This window comes from Cinclus cinclus, unplaced genomic scaffold (genome assembly GCF_963662255.1).
Source record: "Cinclus cinclus unplaced genomic scaffold, bCinCin1.1 SCAFFOLD_32, whole genome shotgun sequence".
Taxonomy (NCBI): domain Eukaryota; kingdom Metazoa; phylum Chordata; class Aves; order Passeriformes; family Cinclidae; genus Cinclus; species Cinclus cinclus.
In genome coordinates, this window is record NW_026912098.1 from 931,015 (window position 1) to 952,113 (window position 21,099).

Below are 21,099 nucleotides of genomic sequence, written 5' to 3' on the forward strand. Positions count from 1 at the left end.
ATCACAGCTCTGTGTCAGGGGGTCTCAGTCACAGGACCATGCCCTGTACAGCTGTGGGGCCCAGGTGACAGAGCCCCAATGCCCTGAGGGGGAGGGAGGGAGCATGGCAGCAGGCTGAGGAAACAGAGGGGCCTGAGGGTCCTGGAGCTCTGTGCCTGTCTGGCAGACCCCACTGGACAGGCTGTACAGGGCCATGGGCCCTAAAGGCTGTTGAGCCCTGAGCTCTCAAGGCACGTGGACCCTGTACCTGTCACACGTTGGGGCACAGCGCAGGAGGGTCAGCACCACGTCAGCAGGGTGTTCTCCAGCCAGCCTCCAAATGTCAGTGCGCAGCCTGACACCCACAGTGGCATGGGACACGAGACTCTGGTGGATGCTTTTCACCATGGCTGGCACCTGGAGGGGGTGGGGAAGACTTGGAGCACTGTCCATGGGAGACACTCCCCAGCTTCCCCTAAGAAGTGCTTCCCTCCCCGCCACACTGTGCTGGCCTCAAAGACTGAGGGGGCCCAGTGACCATGGCGTGAGTGGGCATGCACTCCTGTGAGGCCTCAAGCCCTGGCCTCAGGCTGCTTACGTTTGGCTGGGAAGAAACACAGGGCTCCTTGAAATAGTCCCCAATGAGTTCCTGACTCAGAGTGGGAGTGGTGTCAGTATTTGTGATGCCCTCTGTCTCCGAAGTGTCGGCCATGTCCTCAGTCTCTGCCATGTCAGCCTTTGCCCTGCCATCATTCATTGCAGTGTCAGAGCCCTCTGAGCACTCAGGTGAATTTGGGCTGACATCTGGCTCTGCCTGGAGCTCGGTCAGCCTGGAGTCAGGCTCAGCTGTGCCCTCTGTAGCTGTGGTTCTGGTCTTCCTACGTCGAATGCATAGGAACTTCTGGAACCTCTGCAGGAGAACAAAGGACAGGGAAGAGAGGCAAGTTCAATGCAATGCTCCAAGCGCTGTGCTGGGCTGAGCAGTGACAGCAGGCCCAGCCCAGGTGGGGATGGCTGCAGGTACCTTCAGTGTTGTGCGGAAGCGGCCGCGGGTGGGTTCCTGCTCTTGTGTCCGGTCCGTGGCTGCACCTGGGTAAGAGCGAGTGCAGACAGAGCTGAGGGGCTGCGGGAGAGGCCAGAGGACACAGCCCAGCCCTGCGCTCCCCAGGCAGGGACAGCCCCGGGATGCCCCAGGGGATGGAGCACGGCTGCTGCGGGGTGTCTGCCCAGCCCCTCTTCTGTCCTGTCCCTGGCCATGTCCACAGTGGGTGGGATGGGATGGGGTGGGATGGGATGGGATGGGATGGGATGGGATGGGATGGGATGGGATGGGATGGGATGGGATGGGATGGGATGGGATGGGATGGGATGGGATGGGATGGGATGGGATGGGATGGGATGGGGCCCAGCAGGCAGCAGCCATTAGCCCTGTGGCCCAGCTGTGCCACTCACCATCCTGCATTGGCTGGAACTGCTCCAGCTCCTCAGGTGGTTGTTCTGGGGATACTCCAGGGCCTTTCTCTTTTTTCCCTCTGCAAACATTGAACAGGCTGAGAAATCTGCCCGCCATGTCAGAGTCTGGCCTCAAGGGCACCTTCTAGAGAGATGCCTTGGGAAAGCTGTGAGGCAACAAGTCGTGCAGTTGTGCCTTGAAGACACCCACGACAGAGTTGCCTCAGGAAGGCTGCAGGACAGCAAGTCCTGCACTCTGCTCTTGAGGGCTCCTGACACAAGGACAGGAGACTCCTCGTAAGCAATTCTGGTCACCAAGTCCCGCGGTCCGGCCGCGAGTGCACCTGCAAAAGAGAAGCCTCGGGAAGGCCACGGGCCACCAAGTCCCACGGCCTTGCCACGAGGTCACCTGCAGGAATAACGCCTCAGAAAAGCTCCGGGTCAGACACGAACGAGTGCGCTGTGTGGGGGCTCCTCACAGCACCGCTCCGGCGCGTCCTGTCCCGTCGCCTGCTCCGAGCGCTGTGGTGTGGCTGTGTCACTGCCAGCTCCTATGTCAGCACAGGTCACAAAGGGTCCTTTGACACCGTGTCCCATTCCATGCCATGGTGACCGTGCTGCTCTGTGTCATAAAGGCCCTTGCACACACTGTCACCTGCCCTGGGGACACCCTCAGCCCACCCAAAGTGGCCCAGGTTGGAAGAAATCCCTCGCCCCAAGTTTTAAGGCAGCCTGACATGATGTTTATGAGCAGCTCTAACCACCAGCAAACACTGCCCTGCTCTGCGGGCTCAGGGCAGCAGAAGGAGCCCCCAGGGCTGCTGACACAGCCGTAGCTGGAAGGGCACGGGGCCTTCCAGAGAAGCTGGCACAGCCTCCTTGGGGCACGTCCCAACTGCTGGCCATCCTAAACCTGGGGGTCCAAAAGGTCCCTCTTGTTCAGCTCTTGTGGCCTAAAGCTTCAGCTGCTTTAGCTCCTGGGGCTAAGCTGCTCATGCTGAATGTGACAACTCAGAGAGAAGAATACAGTTCATCCAAATCCTTCTGGGACACTGAGAGGGGAGGCTGTGCAAACAGGAGCATGGTTTGCTGTCACCTCTTTGCCCTTCATGCCCTTCAGCACTTTGAAAGCTCAGCCAAGAGCTTTGTCCAAGGGTGCAATGAAGCAGCTGTTCCTGCTCCCAGCTCTGGCTCTTTCCTGTCTCTGACCTTGACTGGTTTTGTCCCTCTTGCTGTGCCCTCTGTTCCCCCTGTGCTCAGTGGCTGCTCCCCAGGACTGTGGAACTGGCACAGATCAAGGGCTCCAGCCCCTCCTTTCTCTGCCCTTGCAGCTGCCTGGTCACAGCAGCCTTTTCCATCTGGAAGCTCCCCATGGAGAGGCAGTCCCCACCTCTGTTCCCTGCACGACCTCCAGGAGCCCAGGGCTGCCATCTCCAGTCCCTGCTGGCACTGAGGGCTCCCAGGTGCCCCAGGCTGCTGTGACACCACTGCACACGGGAGGGAACAGTGCCGGGGCTGTGCTCAAAGTCAGGTCCATGTGCTGCTGCTGCTGCTGCTGCTGCTGCTGTGGGTGTCGTTTGTCCAGCCGTGCCCCAGAGTCAGGGATCAGATGCAGGCACTGCTGCTGCTCCCTCGGGATCAGCCACAGTTTGGGTGTTGCTGTCAGTGCCAGCAGAAGCGGTGGCTGGAGCAGAGGGTGCTGACAGTGCCCCAAGCCCCGGGGCCAGAGGGGTCCCTGGGCTGGGGCTGGGAGCTGGGAGGGAGCTGCCCTTTGTTCTCCCTCTGCCCCACACAGAGCTGGGCCGGGCACAAGGGGGGCAGCCCAGCAAACAGGGAGCCTGCGAGTCCCTTCCAGCCCTGTCTGCTCAGAGCTTGGGCCTTGGAGCTGCAGGTGGACAAAGGCAGCTGCTCCTGGTCCCTCGCTGTGTCCCCGTGCTCAGCAGTGCTGCTCCATCAGTCTGTGCCCAGCAAGGGGGAAAAGCCTCAGCCCTGCAGGGCCAGGAGCTGCCGGGCTCTGCCTGAGCAGCTCAGCCAGCGGGAAGGAGCTGCTCCACACGGGAACCAGGAGCAAAGGACTGCAGCACCTCGTTCTTGGGCAGAGCCCCGATTCTCTGGGGGAATAGCAGAGCTGTTCTCATGCACTGCTGTGCCAGAGCTGCAGGTGCTGTGCCTGCAAACACAGGGCTTGAGATCTGCACAAGAATTCTGCAACTCGTGACTGGATCAGGATGTCACCAGTGCTAAACTCCAGTTTAGTCCAAAGCAACCACTTTACACCTCTGCTGCTCTCTGCTACATTTTTTCTTCAGAGTATCCAGACAAAAGTAAACAGAGGAGGAGCCTACATTTTCATTGTTTATCCGAAATGCATCTCATTTTGCTGTACATTCCTTTCTTAGGATGTGTTCTCTGTTTAAAAAAAGAATAAAGGGAAAAAATGAACAAACAAATAGTGAAGAAGAGGAGAAAAAACCACAATGTGTAGTAAAAAAATCTTCTGTAACTTTGGATTAATTGGTAACTGATCATTTTAAAAGACAACTAAATTATTTGCTTTGTGAAAGTTCTGATGACATGGATCCATCTTACTGACCTCACATAATTTTTAAATGATTTTGGGATTTGATTGTAATATTAAGACATCTTAAATTGTGGTTGAAGAAAGAGGAAATTGAAAAATGGATTGTGTATGATTGTGTCTTGAGGGTAAAAAAACCTTGCAGTTTGAAACTTCACCCTAAAGTATTGAAAATTAAAGTTATAACTCCAAATGGATTGGGTGACAGCAGCTTTTCCTATAGGATGTGCAGCATCAGAAAGACTTCATCAGTGAGGTTGTGGGTGCTTTTATCTTTGTCCTGTGCCACTCTGGGATGTCATGAAACGGGACTTCACCTGTGACCAGCCACACTCTCCCTCTGACACTGCAGATCCTTGGACCTTGTGTCCCCAAAGCAGAGCTGGGAAAAAAATCCCCTGGCCACTGATTTACAAGGTGAGCTGTGCCAAAGTAAGAGCTCTGTGGGAAATCTCTGCCCATCCCTATCCTTTAAATATATCCATACAAGGGGGTGTGCATGGATGTGTCTGGTATCGAAAGGAAGGGGTGTGCAAGCAACGTGACTGACTTTTTCCCTCTCCGTGTTTACTCCATACCCATGGGTAAAAAGGCATTATGGAAACCCTGCAACAGTCAGACCCTTCTGTCCATGGGTACAGAGACATCCCAGAGCCCCTGGCACAGACAGACCCTTCTGTGCATGGATACAGAGACATCCCAGAGCCCCTGGCACAGACAGACCTTTCTGTCCATGGATACAGAGACATCCCAGAGCCCCTGGCACAGTCAGACCCTTCTGTCCAGGGATACAGAGACATCCCAGAGCCCCTGGCACAGTCAGACCCTTCTGTCCCTGGGAGCACAATGGGGGTGGATGGGCAGTGAGTCCTGGACAGGAGCCAGACCTTTGTCCAGCCCTGCCAGGCCCTGCCAAGGCTCAGTGCTGGCTCCTCTGGAATGGGAAAGCCCTTCAGCCTTGTCCCTGCCCAGAGGGGCAGTGCTGGCCTGGCAGCACAGGCTGTTTTCCCCACAGGCTGCATGAGATGAGAACACAACACTTGCAAACACTGAGTGCAAGCCACAGCTCTGGGTGCTCCCCATGCACCTCAGCCCTGGTTCCACTGTCTGCCCCAAGCTTCAGGGCATGCAGTGGGAGCCCGGCTGGGCTCTGCCCAGGGGCCATCCTGCAGTGACAGCTCCAAACAGGGAGCATTCAGGTGCCACAGACAGCCAAGGCAGGGGTGGAGGGGAGCTGGTCCAGCCCAGACTGCACTGCTGTGTGCTGTGCTCTGGGGCTGGGGCTCCCTGCACAGGGGACTGCACTGCTGTGCCAGAGGACACAAGCTTCAGCTTCAGCCTAACTGAGCTGGGTGGGTGGGCTGGGAAGAGTGGGGAGGCTCAAGGGGATGCACAGAGTTCATCCTGCGGGAAGGACGAGGAGAAGGGAGTGGCAACTCAGCAGTGAGGAGAGCTGAGAGCAGGAGAGCAGCTCTGAAGGACACTAAAATCTCACTGGACCTCTGAGACATTGCTGCTCTTCAGCCAGTGAAAGAATGAGTCCCTAATCCTGGAACTCAGTCTTCCTCGTGCTGAGGGGCGTCAAGGAAGGCAACAATGTGATGGAGACTGTGATGGGCTGGGAATTCACTGGGGGAAAGGAGGGAGCACTTGTGAATTAAAAGGCAGGTGGGGGAGAGAACTGTTCAGAGAAGGACTGAGCTACAGCTTGAGCAGGCTGAAAAATATCATTTGGGGTCATCCCAGATTGATTTCTTTTCAGAAGTTATTGAACAAATTTACTTTTTGGAGGATGTCATGTTTTCCCTTGGAGGTGTACACTCTGCAAACTTGAGCTGCGTTGCTGAAATGCTCAAGCAAGTCTCTGCTGCAGGTCACTCCATTTCTCCTTTGGCTGATGCCAGCCTGGTGCTGAGCTGCAGCAGAGCCCTGGCAGAGCCCAGAGCAGCCTCAGCATCCACAGGGCCCGGCTGCAAGGAGAGAAACCAGAAATTGCCCGTCAGCTGAAGGCTCCTGTGCCCCTTGTCCCAGCTGCCACGGTGCCCAGGCCATGCTGGCCGTGCCCAGAGCAGTGCCCATCACTGCTGCCTTGGGCAGCAGAGCAGGAGGGCAGGACATGTGCCCAGCCTGCAGCCAGCCATGGCACATCCACCTCCTCAGCAGCTGCCACAGCAGGATGCTCCTGTGCTCGCTGCCATCTCCCAAAAGCTCTCATCCCACCGTGACAAGAAGTTGGGGACCCACCTCATGCCATCGCTGCTGGAAGAAAAGCTGGTCCCAAGGGATGTCCTCAGCCTTCTCCAAGGGCACGGCCCATCCACGCCGCAGCTGGTCCCGAGCACTTCCTGATCCACACTGGAGCCCACCTGGAACACTTCTTTTAGAGAAAGAATCAACAAATTAATGAAAATAGATTACAGTCCAGAAGGGGAGAAAAGAAAAATGGTAAAAAATCTCATCTCTGTCAGGGGCTTGAGGAAGGCCCAACCCTAGATGCCAGGGAAAAACCCACCCACGGGTGAGAGAAGCCCATGCTTTCTCCCTTTTCCCCTGCACTGGCCCCAAAAGTCATGGTGATCCCAAAGCAAGCAAGGGCAGTGGAGCAGCCCAAGCCCTTCCTTGCCTGCCAAGGAAAGCAGCCATGCCCAGTTCTGGAGTCCCACCTCACTCCCACCATGGGGCTTTGTTTGTGTCGTGCTGGCTGCCCCAGCCCGGGGCACGGTGGGTGCTGGGGGCTGTTGGCAGGGCCAGGAGCTGACTCCCATTTCGTACCCACCCCAGCCCATCCTCCTGGCCCTGCCAAAAAGCAGCTTGGCAGATGACAGAAGAATCAGTTTTATCCTCCCCAGCAAAGGGGGAACCTTTGCTTCCTGGCCAGGCTGTGCAATGCCCAAATCTGGGAGCATCCCCCTGGGTCTGGACTCATCTGTAAATTCGCCGTGGAGCCTGGCTTTGAAGAAGGTGCCAGAATCCAAGTCCATCTTCAGCTTGCCAGTGGCCAGGTGGAGGAAGAGGTTGTCATCCTTGATGTCATCCTCACTGTCTCCAGCAGCAGCAGCCCCACCTGCTACAGCTTCTCCAGGGGCTCCTTCTCCTTCCCTGGGGTGAGACCAGGCTCTCAGTGTTCTGCCCAGGGCCCAACTGTCAGTGAACCAGGACAAGCCAGAGCAGCTCAGATGGTGGCCACCAGTGCTGGGCAGAGCAGCTCAAGGTCTGTGTGTTCCCACCTGATGACCCCTGTACAGTGACACAGGCAGGACAAAAAAGTCTGGGCTTCTTTGCTTCTGATTGCCAAGGCCTGTGTGCAACTGGAACTTACCAGAGCCCTGCATCCAAGTGTGCCTGTGGCTCTCTCCCTTCTTCTATGGCAGGTGAATTTGCTGCATCCAAGGGTCACAAAACAGGTCTTCTAATGAGGGCCTTTCCATGTGGAGCATGGATAAGCACCATCTGATCAGATCTTGGCACTCTGGACAGAGAAAGCAGAAACCACCGGTCAGTTGGAGGAGGCTCCAGTCTGCTTTGCCCCACTGTTCTCATGCTCAGGCTGTGCTGCATGTGCTGAGAGCTGGGCCTAAACCTTCTCTCCTGGTTTGAAAGACACGTGTTTGCTACGGAAAACAGAAGCTTCCCTTTGGAATGAAAAAAACCAAATGTGATTCTTCCGATTATTATAATTTTGGAATTAAGAGAGCTCTCAGGCAAAGATATGGGGGTAGGAATAACAGTTCTTTACTTGTATATCTAACACGACAAACAAGAACAACAACAGCTATGAAATTACCCACAAACAGAACAGTAACTCAGTCCCAGTGTTTTTTGGCTGCAGGCACCTTTTCCCTGAGCTGCAGTTCCCGGTGCTGGGGGCGGGCGGGTCCCGCAGAGCTGCAGGAGGGCTGGGGGTGATGGCAGAGATGTCCCAGGGGGAGAGAGAGATGGAGAGAGCTCTCCGCTCACGGTGTGGGTCCCAGTGCTCAGCAGAGTGCTGGATGGTGGTAGTTCACAGTGAGAAGGCAGCAGGGCAGGGTCCGATGGTGGTTTCCCGACGCTGGGATGGCGGAGATGGAGGAGAGGCGGCGATCGTCCTTCTCGTCCGAACTCCGCGGGAGAAATGGGCCAAGGCCCAGCCTTCCTCTTCCTCTTCTGGCTGTTTGAATCTCGCGGGGTTTGTCTCTTCCCTCCCGTCCCCTCCCCCTTGTCACCAGGGCCCAGTCAACAGGTATCTTAGCATGACAATGGGGAAAATTCCACAGAGGGAAAAGGGAAAGAAACCAACCCCCAACATTATCCACCCCGAATTTTCCCCTACCATCATGCCAAATCAAATTAAAATCTTCAAATTATAGACATCCATACATTTACAGATATAGGCACAGTATTGTAGGTAGTTCACCCTAAAACAAGGTCTCCTTGGGGTATGCATCGGGTCTCTCCATCCCTTTGCATCACTGACCAGGTACAACCTGGCCCTTGAGCAAAAACCACCCCACGAATTGGATTGGCTTTGCTGGAGGCAGAGTTCACCCAAACAGTTTTTCCTAGCATACCTCTCATATGCACCACTGGAACCTTGTCCCCATCTGGTGTTCTCAAGGGCTCAGACTGGGCAGGGCCTGCTCGATTAGTGGAACCTCGGGTGTTCGCTAACCATGTGGCCTTTGGTAGATTAATCTCCCAGTTCTTGAAAGTCCCCCCACCCAGTGCCTTCAAGGTGGTTTTAAGCAGCCCATTGCACCGTTCCACTTTCCCAGCCGCTGGTGCGTGATAAGGAATGTGGTACACCCACTCGATGCCGTGTTCTCTGGCCCAGGTGTTTATGAGGCTGTTCTTGAAATGAGTCCCATTGTCTGACTCAATTCTCTCAGGGGTACCATGTCTCCAAAGGACTTGTTTTTCCAGGCCCAGGATGGTGTTGCGGGCAGTGGCATGAGGCACAGGGTAGGTCTCCAACCATCCAGTGGTGGCTTCCACCATGGTCAGCACGTAGCGCTTGCCTTGGCGTGTCTGAGGCAGTGTGATGTAGTCAATCTGCCAGGCCTCCCCATACTTCTATTTGGACCACTGCCCCCCATACCAGAGGGGCTTCACTCGCTTGGCTTGCTTGATGGCAGCACACGTCTCACAGTCATGGATAACCTGGGAAATGCTGTCCATGGTGAGATCCACCCCTCGGTCTCGTGCCCACTTATAGGTAGCATCTCTGCCTTGGTGACCTGAGGCATCGTGGGCCCATCGAGCCAGGAACAACTCTCCCTTGTGTTGCCAGTCTAAGTCTATCTGTGACACCTCTATCCTTGCAGCCTGATCTACTTGCTCATTGTGTTGGTGCTCCTCATTAGCCCGACTCTTGGGGACATGGGCATCTACATGACGGACCTTTACGGGTAGCTTCTCTACCCGACTGGCAATGTCTTTCCACTCATCAGCAGCCCAGATTGGTTTTTCCCTACCTTGCCAGTTAGCTTTTTTCCATCTTTCCAGCCAGCCCCACAGAGCATTGGCTACCATCCATGAATCAGTGTAAAGGTAGAGCTTTGGCCACTTCTCTCTTTCAGCAATGTCCAGGGCCAGCTGAACGGCTTTGAGTTCAGCAAGTTGACTTGATCCACCTTCTCCTTCAGTAGCTTGTGCAACTTGTCCTGTGGGGCTCCATACGGCTGCTTTCCACTTCCGGTTCATCCCCACGATGCGACAGGAACCGTCAGTGAAAAGAGCGTAGCGAGTTTCATCTGCTGGCAGTTGGTTGTATGGCGGGGCTTCATCAGCCCGGGTCACTTGTTCTTGCTCCTCTTCATTGGCAAGACCAAAATTTTCACCTTCTGGCCAGTTTGTAATTATTTCCAAAATCCCAGGGCGATTTGGGTTTCCGATACGGGCGCGCTGCGTGATGAGGGCAATCCACTTGCTCCATGTGGCATCGGTGGCGTGGTGGGTAGAGGGGACCTTCCCTTTAAACATCCACCCCAGCACTGGTAGTCGGGGTGCCAGGAGGAGCTGTGCTTCTGTGCCAATCACCTCTGAGGCAGCTTGAACTCCTTCAGAAGCAGCCAAGATCTCCTTCTCTGTTGGGGTGTAGTTGGCTTCAGACCCTCTGGAACTTCGGCTCTGGAATCCCAGAGGTTGGCCTCGGGTCTCACCAGGTACCTTCTGCCAAAGGCTCCAGGACAAGCCCTTGTTCCCGGCTGCAGAGTAGAGCACATTCTTCACCTCTGGTCCCGTCCTGACTGGGCCGAGGGCTACAGCATGAGCGATCTCCTGCTTGATGTGGGCAAAGGCTTGCTGCTGCTCAGGGCCCCAGTGGAATTCGTTCTTCTTCCGGGTGACCAGGTAGAGAGGGCTGACGATCTGGCTCTACTCAGGAATGTGCATTCTCCAAAAGCCTATGGCACCTAGGAAAGCTTGTGTTTCCTTCTTGTTGGTTGGTGGAGACATCGCGGTGATCTTATTGATGACCTCAGTGGGGATTTGGTGCCGCCCGTCCTGCCACTTTACTCCCAGGAACTGGATCTCTCGGGCAGGACCTTTGACTTTGCTCCTCTTGATGGCAAAACTGGCTCCCAGCAGAATCTGGATGATCTTCTCTCCTTTCTCAAATACTTCCATTGCCGTGTTCCCCCACACAATGATGTCATGGATGTATTGCAGATGTTCTGGAGCTTCACCCTTTTCCAGTGCAGCCTGGATCAGTCCATGGCAGATGGTGGGGCTGTGTTTCCACCCCTGGGGCAGTCGGTTCCAGGTGTACTGCACGCCCCTCCAGGTGAAAGCAAACTGAGGCCTGCACTCTGCTGCCAGAGGAATGGAGAAAAATGCATTGGCAATGTCAATGGTGGCGTACCACTTTGCTGCCTTGGACTCCAGCTCATACTGGAGTTCCAGCATGTCCGGCACGGCAGCGCTCAGCGGTGGAGTCACTTCATTCAATGCACGATAGTCCACAGTCAATCTCCATTCTCCGTCAGACTTGCGCACAGGCCAGATGGGGCTGTTGAATGGTGAGTGGGTTTTACTGACCACCCCTTGGCCCTCCAGCTCACGGATCATCTTGTGGAAGGGGATCACGGCATCTCCATTTGTCCTGTACTGCCGGTGGTGCACTGTCGAGGTGGCAATTGGCACTTGCTGCTCCTTCACCTTCAGGAGTCCCACTGCAGATGGGCTCTCTGACAGTCCAAGCAAGGTGTTCAATTGTTGAATGTTTTCTGCCTCTACAGCAGCTATTCCAAAAGCCCACCTGAGTCCCTTTGGCTCTTTGTAATAGCCATTCCTGAGGAAGTCTATGCCTGGAACACACGGTGCCTCTGGGCCAGTCACAACTGGATGCTTCTGCCACTCTTTCCCAGTCAGGCTCACCTCAGCCTCCAGCAAAGTCAATTCCTGTGATCCCCCTGTCACCCCAGCAATAGAAACAGGCTCTTCTCCCACATGTTCTGATGGTATTAGGGTGCACTGTGAACCAGTGTCAGCTAATGCCCTATGTTTTTGTGGCTGTGATGTGCCAGGCCATCGGATCCACACCGTCCAAAAGACCCAGTTTTCCCGTGCCTCTCCCTGGCTAGAGGCAGGGCCCCTCTAGCACTGGTTATTATTTCCTTCCTGGGCATACATGTTGGAGGTTCCCTCAAGGGGATCGGACGAATCATCCTCCCTTCTGTAATACCCTGCATCTTGGTTATGGGAAGTTGAGGCTACCTTCACTTTAGTGCAGCTCCTTTGGTTAGTGTTTCCCTCCCTGAGTTGACGCACCCGCGCTGCCAGGGCAGAAGTGGGTTTCCCATCCCACCTCCTCATGTCTTCCCCATGGTCACGCAGAAAGAACCACAGGTCAGCTCGTGGGGTGTATCCTCTCTCCCTAGCTGGGGGACATTGGGTTCTAACTCTGGCATCTGTGACTCGCACTGGTGCTGCATTGACCTTCCTCATCTCCCCCCTCACCCCTCTTATCTCCTCCTTGAACTCCTCTCTGAGTCCCCTAATCACGGCAGAGACCTGAGCCTGCATTGGGCCGTTCATTATACTCTCAAAATTTCTGAGCTTATCGGCAACAGAACCCACTGTCTCGTGGTTGGTGTCAGCGTTAATGGCTGCAATGAATGTGGTGTATTGAGATGGCCCCAGGTGTGCCAGATTCCACAACATCTGCCCTGTGCACCTGACCTTGTCGGGGTCATTGTCATGTTGTCCACCCCTCCCAAAGTGTACTTCCAGTATTGCCACTTCTCTCAGCTGTTGGATCCCCTCCTCAGCGGTTTTCCAGCGCATTCTATGGTGGTGCTCCTGCATTGTCTCTCTATGGACAAACCTCTCTCTTACACTCATTAAAAGCCGCTCCCAGAGGGAAAGGGGGCCTCGTTCCCTTCAAATATGTGATCCACACCTGAGTCCTGGGTTAGGGGTCCCAAATTCCTTGCCTCAGTACCATCCAGCTGCACACCTGTACCCATAAGGTCCCAGACCCGCAGGAACCACGTTGTAAAAGCCTCACGGCCCCTTCGTACAACATCTTTACACAGATTACAGAGACTCTCGTATGACAGGGACTCCATGACGATCTCAACCTCTGGCTCCCCTGATGGTTGTGAGGGCCCTGCTTTCTGATCCTTATTATCCAGGTGCTTTGTTTTCACCTTAGACTTTCTATTTTCCACAGGGGCAACTGCTGCTGGCTGTGAGTGCCCTTGCAGTTCAGCTGGAACCTGGTGAGATGTAACATTTGTGGGTTCCACTGCTGCACCATCAGGTTCTCCCTCTTTAAGGCAGAGGGAGAGTTTTTGAAGAGCTGGGGAAAGGTACTCCTTCAGCATTTGGCCCATCTCCTTCACTAGAAACCCCACCCACTCTGGATGGTTCCTTTCTGAGGTGAGCTCTGGGGCAGAGTCAGGCTCAGGGGCAACATCCTTAGTCTCTGGGGCAGGGGCAGGGTCAGGGTCAGGCTCTGGGGTAGAATCCCTATTTCTTGGGGGACGTATCAGGGTTGTCATCCAAGTCAATCTCCCCTCATCTCGGAATGTTAAATAGAACAGGTTTACAAGGCCTATTAGCAATGTCAGCCACTGTATGATATCATTACTGCTTAGAAGAGATTTGAACCCCTCAAAAGCTGGTGGAGCAGACCCAAAAAACTGTGTAAGGGGTTGGGACAAAATTTTCCCTGGTGTCATATCCTCACAGTATGTACCATTATTAAAGTAGCCCCAAAAACATACAATTAGAGTGTGATAGCTCCGAATCCATGTGCCCACCTTCCAGAGGAAGTTAAAAATCCATGAATTTCTCACGTTATCAGCCCACAAAAGGAACTGGATAATAGTTACAGCAGCCTGAGTTATAGGACCCATGTTCAGGTAAGGGATTGCAAATGGGAGAGATAAAGCTGTGGCCACATGAAGCCTAACCACGGTAAGCTGGACAACATGATGCCACCTAACACAAAAATGAGGTAACTCAAGAACTGTTATTCCTTTTTCACCCTTTCCTCTCAATGCCCTCGGGCCCCACATTGCGTGGCCTAAATCTGTCCTGGTTTGAAAGACAGGTGTTTGCCAAGGAAAGCAGAAGCTTCCCTTTGGAATGAAAAAAAAATGTGATCCTTCCTTCCTTCTGATTATTATAATTTAGGAATTAAGAGAGCTCTCAGGCAAAGATATGGGGGTAGGAATAACAGTTCTTTACTAGTATATCTAACAAGACAAACAAGAACAACAACAGCTATGAAATTACCCACAAACAGAACAGTAACTCAGTCCCAGTGTTTTTTGGCTGCAGGCACCTTTTCCCTGAGCTGCAGTTCCCGGTGCTGGGGGCGGGCGGGTCCCGCAGAGCTGCAGGAGGGCTGGGGGTGATGGCAGCGCTGTCCCAGGGGGAGAGAGAGATGGAGAGAGAGCCCTCTGATCACAGTGTGGGTCCCAGTGCTCAGCAGAGTGCTGGATGGTGGGAGTTCACAGCGAGAAGACAGCCGGGCAGGGTCCGATGGTGGTTTCCCGATGCTGGGATGGCAGGGATGGGATAGAGGTGGCGATCGTCCTTCTCGTCCGAACTCCGTGGGGAAAATGGGGCTGAGGCCCAGCCTTCTGCTTCCTCTTCTGGCTGTTTGAATCTCACGGGGTTTCCCTCTTCTCTCCCCTCCCCCCTCCCCCTTGTCACCAGGGCCCAGTCAACAGGTATCTTAGCATGACCATGGGGAAAATTCCACAGAGGGAAAAAGGGAGAGAACCAACCCCCAACATGTATCTTTTTTCAGCATCTTTAAAGCCAAGGGAATACAAACTAACAGGCCTTGTAGGACCACCAGGGCCTCATTGCCATATGTGTACTGACAGCCCTGAGATGGAGAACCCCCATTCCACCTGAAAAGAATCTGTAGAGTAAATAGGGCCCAGGGCTTGATAAGCTGTTACTTCAGATATCAGCAATTGCAGTGCTTCCTCCTGAGAAAGAGCCCAATCCCATTTCACCCCTTCCCTCAGCAAGTCATGAAGAGGCCTGGCAGTTTTTGAAAAATCAGGAATGGGTTTTCTCCAGAACACTAATAATGTCTAAATTTTATGGCTGCTGGCAGGAAAATGTGACTGTGAACCTGGTGTCTGCTGAGAAGGGGTTGTATAGGGAGGAAAGGGAATGGGCCCAGAGTCAGTGGAACTGTGCTGGTCGCTTGGGTTCTCAAGAACTCTGTCTACTGTGTCTACAGGGGTTATAGCTGCAATGGTGTTTTGAAGGAGAATTGCTGTAGATTAATTGACTCTGGAAGACCACAAATCAAGGGGGTCATAATTTCAGGCATTACAGGTAATTGCATAGGTGATTCATAGACAACAGTTAATTTTCTTTCATGTATCATTTGCAAGCAGGCAGCTTTGTGAATGTTTGCTAGAAGTTGGTTGGGAGTCCCAGTTAAAGGACAGGATTTCTCCTTTCCAAGGGGTTAAATCCCCCTGCCCAACAGGATGCGTGCTGGGTTAGGGACCATGGGTTACATCTGTGTCCTGTTGTAAAGAAAACCCCATGTCCCCAGTAGCCACCAGCTTCTTGTTCTGATAATTTAATCTGATCTTCCCCAGTGAGTGACGCTCAGAATACATATTAAGTGTCAGATTGATGGGAGAACATATTCAATCAATCACATTTTCTAAATTATACCAATTATTTTGTGCCCATTCTTCCTCTCCTTGAGGGGGTCTGGCACTTCAAAGAGCTAATAAAGAAAAAAATGCAGTTTTATTTGTTGCACTGGAATTTTCAGTCATTTTTTTCAAGGGGCAAGTAAAAACCACTACAGGGAGGTATATCACTTATGTTACACACTCACACACACACACACAGCTTTTCTCTGTGTTCCCCTTCACTTCTCTGTGTGGGTGAAGAGACCAAAGCTGCTTGGGAGGCACTACCTTCAGTACAAAACTCTGGTTGTCTCTTCGCTACACCAAGCAGTCAAAAACACAATAAAAACCAACAAAACAGTCCCGTCTTTCCACCAAGAGATCTTTAGTGAAATTCTGCAGACAGAGCCCTCAAACGAGTGTGGGGGTGTTTTTCACCTAGGTGTGTGCAGTTTGCTTTCTAGACAAGCTCACCCCTTTGGAGGTGGCCAGCTAGGTGTGGCTGGAGCAAGACGTCCTTCCCCTATTACAGACTGCACACAACCTGCCCCCCTTCTGTCTGTCAGAATCCTGTCCGTGATGCCAATTTAATATCGTGATCTGCCAGTACCGGTGGGGGATCGTGATGGCTCGTTTTGATCTCGAGGTATAAAAGACACAGCGGGGGGACAATAGTATGTTCCAATATAGCATTTTATTTGATGCTAACAATTCAGTTATCTGATAGAGGGGGCAGTTTAAGGAAACAAAGAGATAGAGAAAAGAGGGGAAATGAGAAGAAGGGAAATAGCTACCAACGATGGGACGGAGTCCTCGTGGTTTTCAGCCAATAGATGGGTCTTCCTTCCATGGGGAGATCTCAAGAGGCTTCTCCAAAGAGTCACCTTTTTATAGTCTTTTCTCAAAGTGAGTGATGTCTGGCCAAGAGGGAGGCAGATTTATCGACCATTGTGTGCTCAGAGAAGCAGGTGCCGACATGTCAGGGCTATTGTCTGCTGGAGAGCGCTGTACCATGAGGGATCAGCACAGCATGCACAGCACACCTGCAAACAGTTATTTGGTAAACATCTACCTCGGCCAGGCCAGAAGTCCTGTTCCAAGCCAACCAGGCCAGAAAACTCCTGTGTGGAGCGAGTGGGGTTCACCGGGGTCTTCTTGTGACGGTCGTGAGGCAAATGAGGGAAACTTCAGACTGTCTCTTCCAGGAGTGTGTCTGTTTGCAGTGGGGAAAGTTAGGAGTTTCAGAGTACTTAAAAAAAAAAAGGAAAAGCATCTCTTTGCCTCAGTGCAGCCAGTTTTCCAAGCAAAGCAGGTCCCAGGTGAGCAAGGACAGACGGGATGGAGTTGGGGAATGTGGAGCAAGGTTGTCCACACTGGGTCAGACCTCAAGGCACAGCTTCTCTGAGCAGACCAGACCTCCTGAGGAGAGACCCTGGATCAACATCAGTCATTGAGTGCTGCAATCACCTCTGCTCTAAAAGGAGCAGTAATAAAATACACCCTTTAAAATTGGAATGGATATTTCTCCTGAAGTGCAGCAGAAAACCTTCCTGATGAACTGCACCAGACCAGAGGGAAATCAAGGCAGAGCCGTGGTTTGTCAGGAGTTCCTTGGTCCCAATGAGCCCCGTGGCGCATTTGGTGCTGAGCCCTTGAACCTCAGGGCCTAGGAGGAGATTGCGCAAACCCTTCCAGGAGTCCAAGTCAGAAGAACCTTTCAGCTGCTGCACATGCCTGTGCCTTGGGCTGGCCCAGGCACCTTCTGGGGGATGTGTTGCACCTCAGCCCTGCTCTAGGAGAGAAATTCCTTTCTCCTTGTTTCCAGTCTGGGCCTCCACAACTGCCCTTGGCATTAATTGTTTCTTTCTCTGGATATTCTCTGTCAAAAAATCCATCACCTCTGAAACTGCCTGTCAATCCCTCCCTGGGCTCTCCTCTGCTGTCCTCACTCTCCAGCCCACTGAGCACTGAACTCCTTTGTCCACTCCTTTGACCACTATCAAATGGTCACATGCTTGAGGCCATGGGCCCCTGGACAAGAAGGACGGTTCCTTTCTATAGGAGAGAAACCTCAGAACCCAAGGTTTTGAAGGAAGATGAGAGACAGTCACCAGAGGCCAAGGCAAGCCAGACCTGTTTGTCTTGGCAGCATTTGTCTGGGAGATATCCTTGGATAGACCAAATCTGGGAGGCCAAATGCCAATTTTGTCCATGGGCATCAGGACGAGAAATTCTTTTCTGGAGGAAGGAAAGTAGGGAGCCCCAGTGTTTCAAAGGCAGATAAGAGCTGGCCCTCAGGAAACCAAAGTAACCTACATAGTCCTGGCAGCTTCTGTCTGGGAGCTACCCTTGCATATATACAGAATTTTGGAGGCACAATTCCAGTCTTGGCCATGAATGCCTGTGCTTGAAAGATGTTTTTTCCATGGGAAGAAAATGTTCAGGGACTGCTGCCGGGGTACGCAGGGCTTGGCACGGGCCGAGAAGGCAACAGAAAAACAGACATGGGGACAAACGGCCCCAGGGCTTCAGTTGCAGCAGCAGCAGCAGCAGCAGTGACAGAAGCGATTTTGTCGACCCTCTGGCTCTCCTCTCCCTCTCCCGCAGTCCCACAGCCTCTCTTGGTCTCTCTTTCCCTGGGTCCCCCTCCTCTCCCAGTCTCCATCTCCCAGTTCCGAGCCGGGCCATGCCCTCGGGCTGCCCTGGCCCCAGGCGGGGCTTTCCCATCCCTTTCCCCATCCCCATCCATCCCGGCACGGTCTCACCTCCACCCGGCTCTGGCTGTACTGGCGGTGGTGCTGCTGGATGGACATCAGTGCGTGGAGCGGCGTCGCCTCCCTTTGGCTCCGCCTGTCCCGACACCGGCCCCGGACCCGGCCCCGGCCCCAACATGGGCCCCGACCCCAACCCCGGCCCCTGGCCCTGGCCCCAAGGTGTGCCCTGGCCACGGTCCTGGTCTTGGTCCTGGCTCCTCCCGGGCCCGTGGAGCACACACACGGCACGGCTGCTCCTGCTGCCTGTGTTGCGGTTTCCCAGGCCCGAGCTCCACCGCTCGGCAGCGCGGTCGCTGGCCCTGAGCCTCTGCTGTCCCGTTCCAAAGAGCGAACACCTGGGGCTGCCCGGCCCGGGGCGGCTGAGGGGTGCTCAGGGCTCATGTCTGGCCCCGGGCCGAGCGCTGACAGCCGCGTCTCGCTGGCAGGGGAGGCGCAGCACGGCACGAAGGAGCGGTACCAGCTCGGTTTTCTGCTGGGGTGTGGAAGCTTTGGCAGCGTTTGGGCGGTGACTCAGCTCTCGGACAGTGCCCCAGTAAGTGGTGGGATCAGTGGCAGGCAGAAGAGGAGGAGGAGGGAGGACGAGGAGGAGCTCAGCCTGCTGCTGCCCTTGGCATGCAGGTGGCCATCAAAAGGGTGCCATGGAACCACGTCCAGCACTGGGGCAAGCTGGTGAGTGAGCGGGGACCAGCGGGAGAAGCCGGGGCGTGCCAGGATGGGATGAGTCGAGACCTGGAAGGGTGGAAGCCACCAGGAGCCTGGAGGGAGAGTGGGTGTGGGGCCAGCAGAGCATCCCGTGCTGAGGGAGAGCTTCCCGAGTCCTGGCACAGCATCAGCCCCGCTGACGGCATCGTGGTCCTCCTGCAGCCCGATGGCACCAGCGCACCACTGGAGATCGTGCTGCTGGACAAGGTGTCCACAGGCTTCCCTGGAGTTCTCCAGCTGCTGGAGTGGCTTGAGTTCCCCAATGACATCCTGATGGTGCTGGAGCACCCGGAGTGGTGTCAGGACCTCCGTCATTTCATTTGGTCACAGGGGTTCCTGTCAGAGGAGGTGGCACAGGAGCTGTTCAGCCAGGTGCTGGAGGCCGTGCAGTACTGCACCAGCTGTGGGGTCCTGCACAGGGACATCAAACCGGAGAACATCCTGCTTGACCTGGCCACCGGGCAGGCAAAATTGATTGACTTTGGCTGTGGCACCTACCTGCAGGACACAGCCTACACTCACTTTGCAGGTGAGCCCACACAGGGCTGTGTTCCCGGTCCCGGCATCTCCTGGCCCAACATCTCAGGGCCCAGCCTGGCTGTGGTAGCAGGGACTCTCCTTTTTGCTGCCAGTCATGGCACTGAGTCTTCATCTGAGTTGCTTTTGACTGGGGTGGGTGGGGGGCCAGCTTCCAGCCCTGCTGGCAGCTTTTGCCAGCCACTGTGTCCAGGACTGGGGCTGGGGCAGCCAGCCTGACAAAAACACCCGTGGGTGGGGGTAGTGGGTTGTGGGGGGTCCAAACCTGTGCAGCAGCTGTTTTGGTGGGCAGGTGAGAAAGGGCTTGCACTACTGTGCTCACATTGCTTGCCTTGTCCTCATAATGTCTTTTGGGGCAATGCAGGCAGGGAGGATGAAGACATGGATTTTCCCCACCACGGAGTGGGTTTTTCCTTGTCATGGTCAGGCCTTGCCAGGGCTTCTGCTGCACTCTTCCAGCACCAGTGGCTCCTTTTCCAACCCCAAGTTTGTAAACAAGTCCCAGGTGCTGGCCAGAGGCAAGGGGTCACACCATGTGCCACTGGTGCAGCCCTAGCATGCCCAAGGATTCTGGGGCCAGGCTCTGGGAGCAGCAGCATCCCCCTGATGAACTCCATCTGTATTCCATAGGAACACCGTCCTACAGCCCCCCAGAATGGACCCACTTTGGCTGGTACTATGGCAAGCCAGCTACCCTCTGGTCCCTGGGCATCCTGCTGCACCAGATGGTCTGTGGGGAGCACCCTTTCAGGAGAGGCCAGAACATCAGCTGGAACCATCAGCTCTCGCTGCCACAACAGGTCTCTCAAGGTGAATCCTCATCTCTGGGCACGGGGGGAATACCAGTGCTGGGAGACAGCAGTGGGCTCGTCAGCATCCCGCTCTGGCTGCTGCTGAGGAGGTGGCACATGTCCTGCTCTCCTGCTCTCCTCCAAAACAAAGAACTGATGGGAAGGTTTAGGCCCAGCTCTGAGCACATGCAGCACAGCCTGAGCATGAGAACAGTGGGGCAAAGCAGACTGGAGCCTCCTCCAACTGACCGGTGGTTTCTGCTTTCTCTGTCCAGAGTGCCAAGATCTGATCAGATGGTGCTTATCCATGCTCCACATGGAAAGGCCCTCATCAGAAGACCTGTTTTGTGACCCTTGGATGCAGCAAATTCACCTGCCATAGAAGAAGGGAGAGAGCCACAGGCACACTTGGATGCAGGGCTCTGGTAAGTTCCAGCTCCACACAGGCCTTGGCAATCAGAAGCAAAGAAGCCCAGACTTTTTTGTCCTGCCTGTGTCACTGCACAGGGGTTATCAGGTGGGAACACACAGCCCTTGAGCTGCTCTGCCCAGCACTGGTGGCCACCATCTGAGCTGCTTTGGCTTGTCCTGGTTCACTGACAGCTGGGCCCTGGGCAGAACACTGAGAGCCTGGTCTCACCCCAGGGAAGGAGAAGGAGCCCCTGGAGAAGCTGTAGCAGGTGGGGCTGCTGCTGCTGGAGACAGTGAGGATGACATCAAGGATGGCAACCTCTTCCTCCACCTGGCCACTGGCAAGCTGAAGATGGACTTGGATTCTGGCACCTTCTTCAAAGCCTGGCTCCACGGTGAATTTACAGATGAGTCCAGACCCAGGGGGATGCTCCCAGATTTGGGCATTGCACAGCCTGGCCAGGAAGCAAAGGTTCCCCCTTTGCTGGGGAGGATAAAACTGATTCTTCTGTCACCTGCCAAGCTGCTTTTTGGCACAGCTGGGGGGATGGGCTGGGGTGGGTACGAAATGGGAGTCAGCTCCTGGCCCTGCCAACAGCCCCCAGCACCCACCGTGCCCCGGGCTGGGGCAGCCAGCACGACACAAACAAAGCCCCATGGTGGGAGTGAGGTGGGACTCCAGAACTGGGCATGGCTGCTTTCCTTGGCAGGCAAGGAAGGGCTTGGGCTGCTCCACTGCCCTTACTTGCTTTGGGATCACCATGACTTTTGGGGCC

The 21,099-nt window shown here is 54.6% G+C and overlaps 1 protein-coding gene across 1 annotated transcript; it reads left to right on the plus strand.

Moving 5' to 3' along the window:
- Window positions 1-989: 989 nt before the first annotated feature.
- On the plus strand, window positions 990-20,294 carry LOC134057267 (serine/threonine-protein kinase pim-1-like). Its single transcript, XM_062514264.1, has 6 exons — window positions 990-1,072; window positions 17,781-18,414; window positions 18,501-18,551; window positions 18,747-19,113; window positions 19,752-19,931; window positions 20,188-20,294. The coding sequence occupies exons 1-6, from the start codon at window positions 990-992 to the stop codon at window positions 20,292-20,294; spliced, it is 1,422 nt and encodes a 473-aa protein (XP_062370248.1).
- The last annotated feature ends 805 nt before the right edge of the window (window positions 20,295-21,099 follow it).

Excerpts from the sequence above, each read along its gene's own strand:
- LOC134057267 (XM_062514264.1), top strand. The coding sequence starts at position 990 with ATGGCTGCAGGTACCTTCAGTGTTGTGCGGAAGCGGCCGCGGGTGGGT. Across the intron at positions 18,552-18,746 it reads TCCAGCACTGGGGCAAGCTG|CCCGATGGCACCAGCGCACC; the intron begins GTGAGTGAGCGG and ends GTCCTCCTGCAG. Across the intron at positions 19,932-20,187 it reads GCCACAACAGGTCTCTCAAG|AGTGCCAAGATCTGATCAGA; the intron begins GTGAATCCTCAT and ends TTCTCTGTCCAG.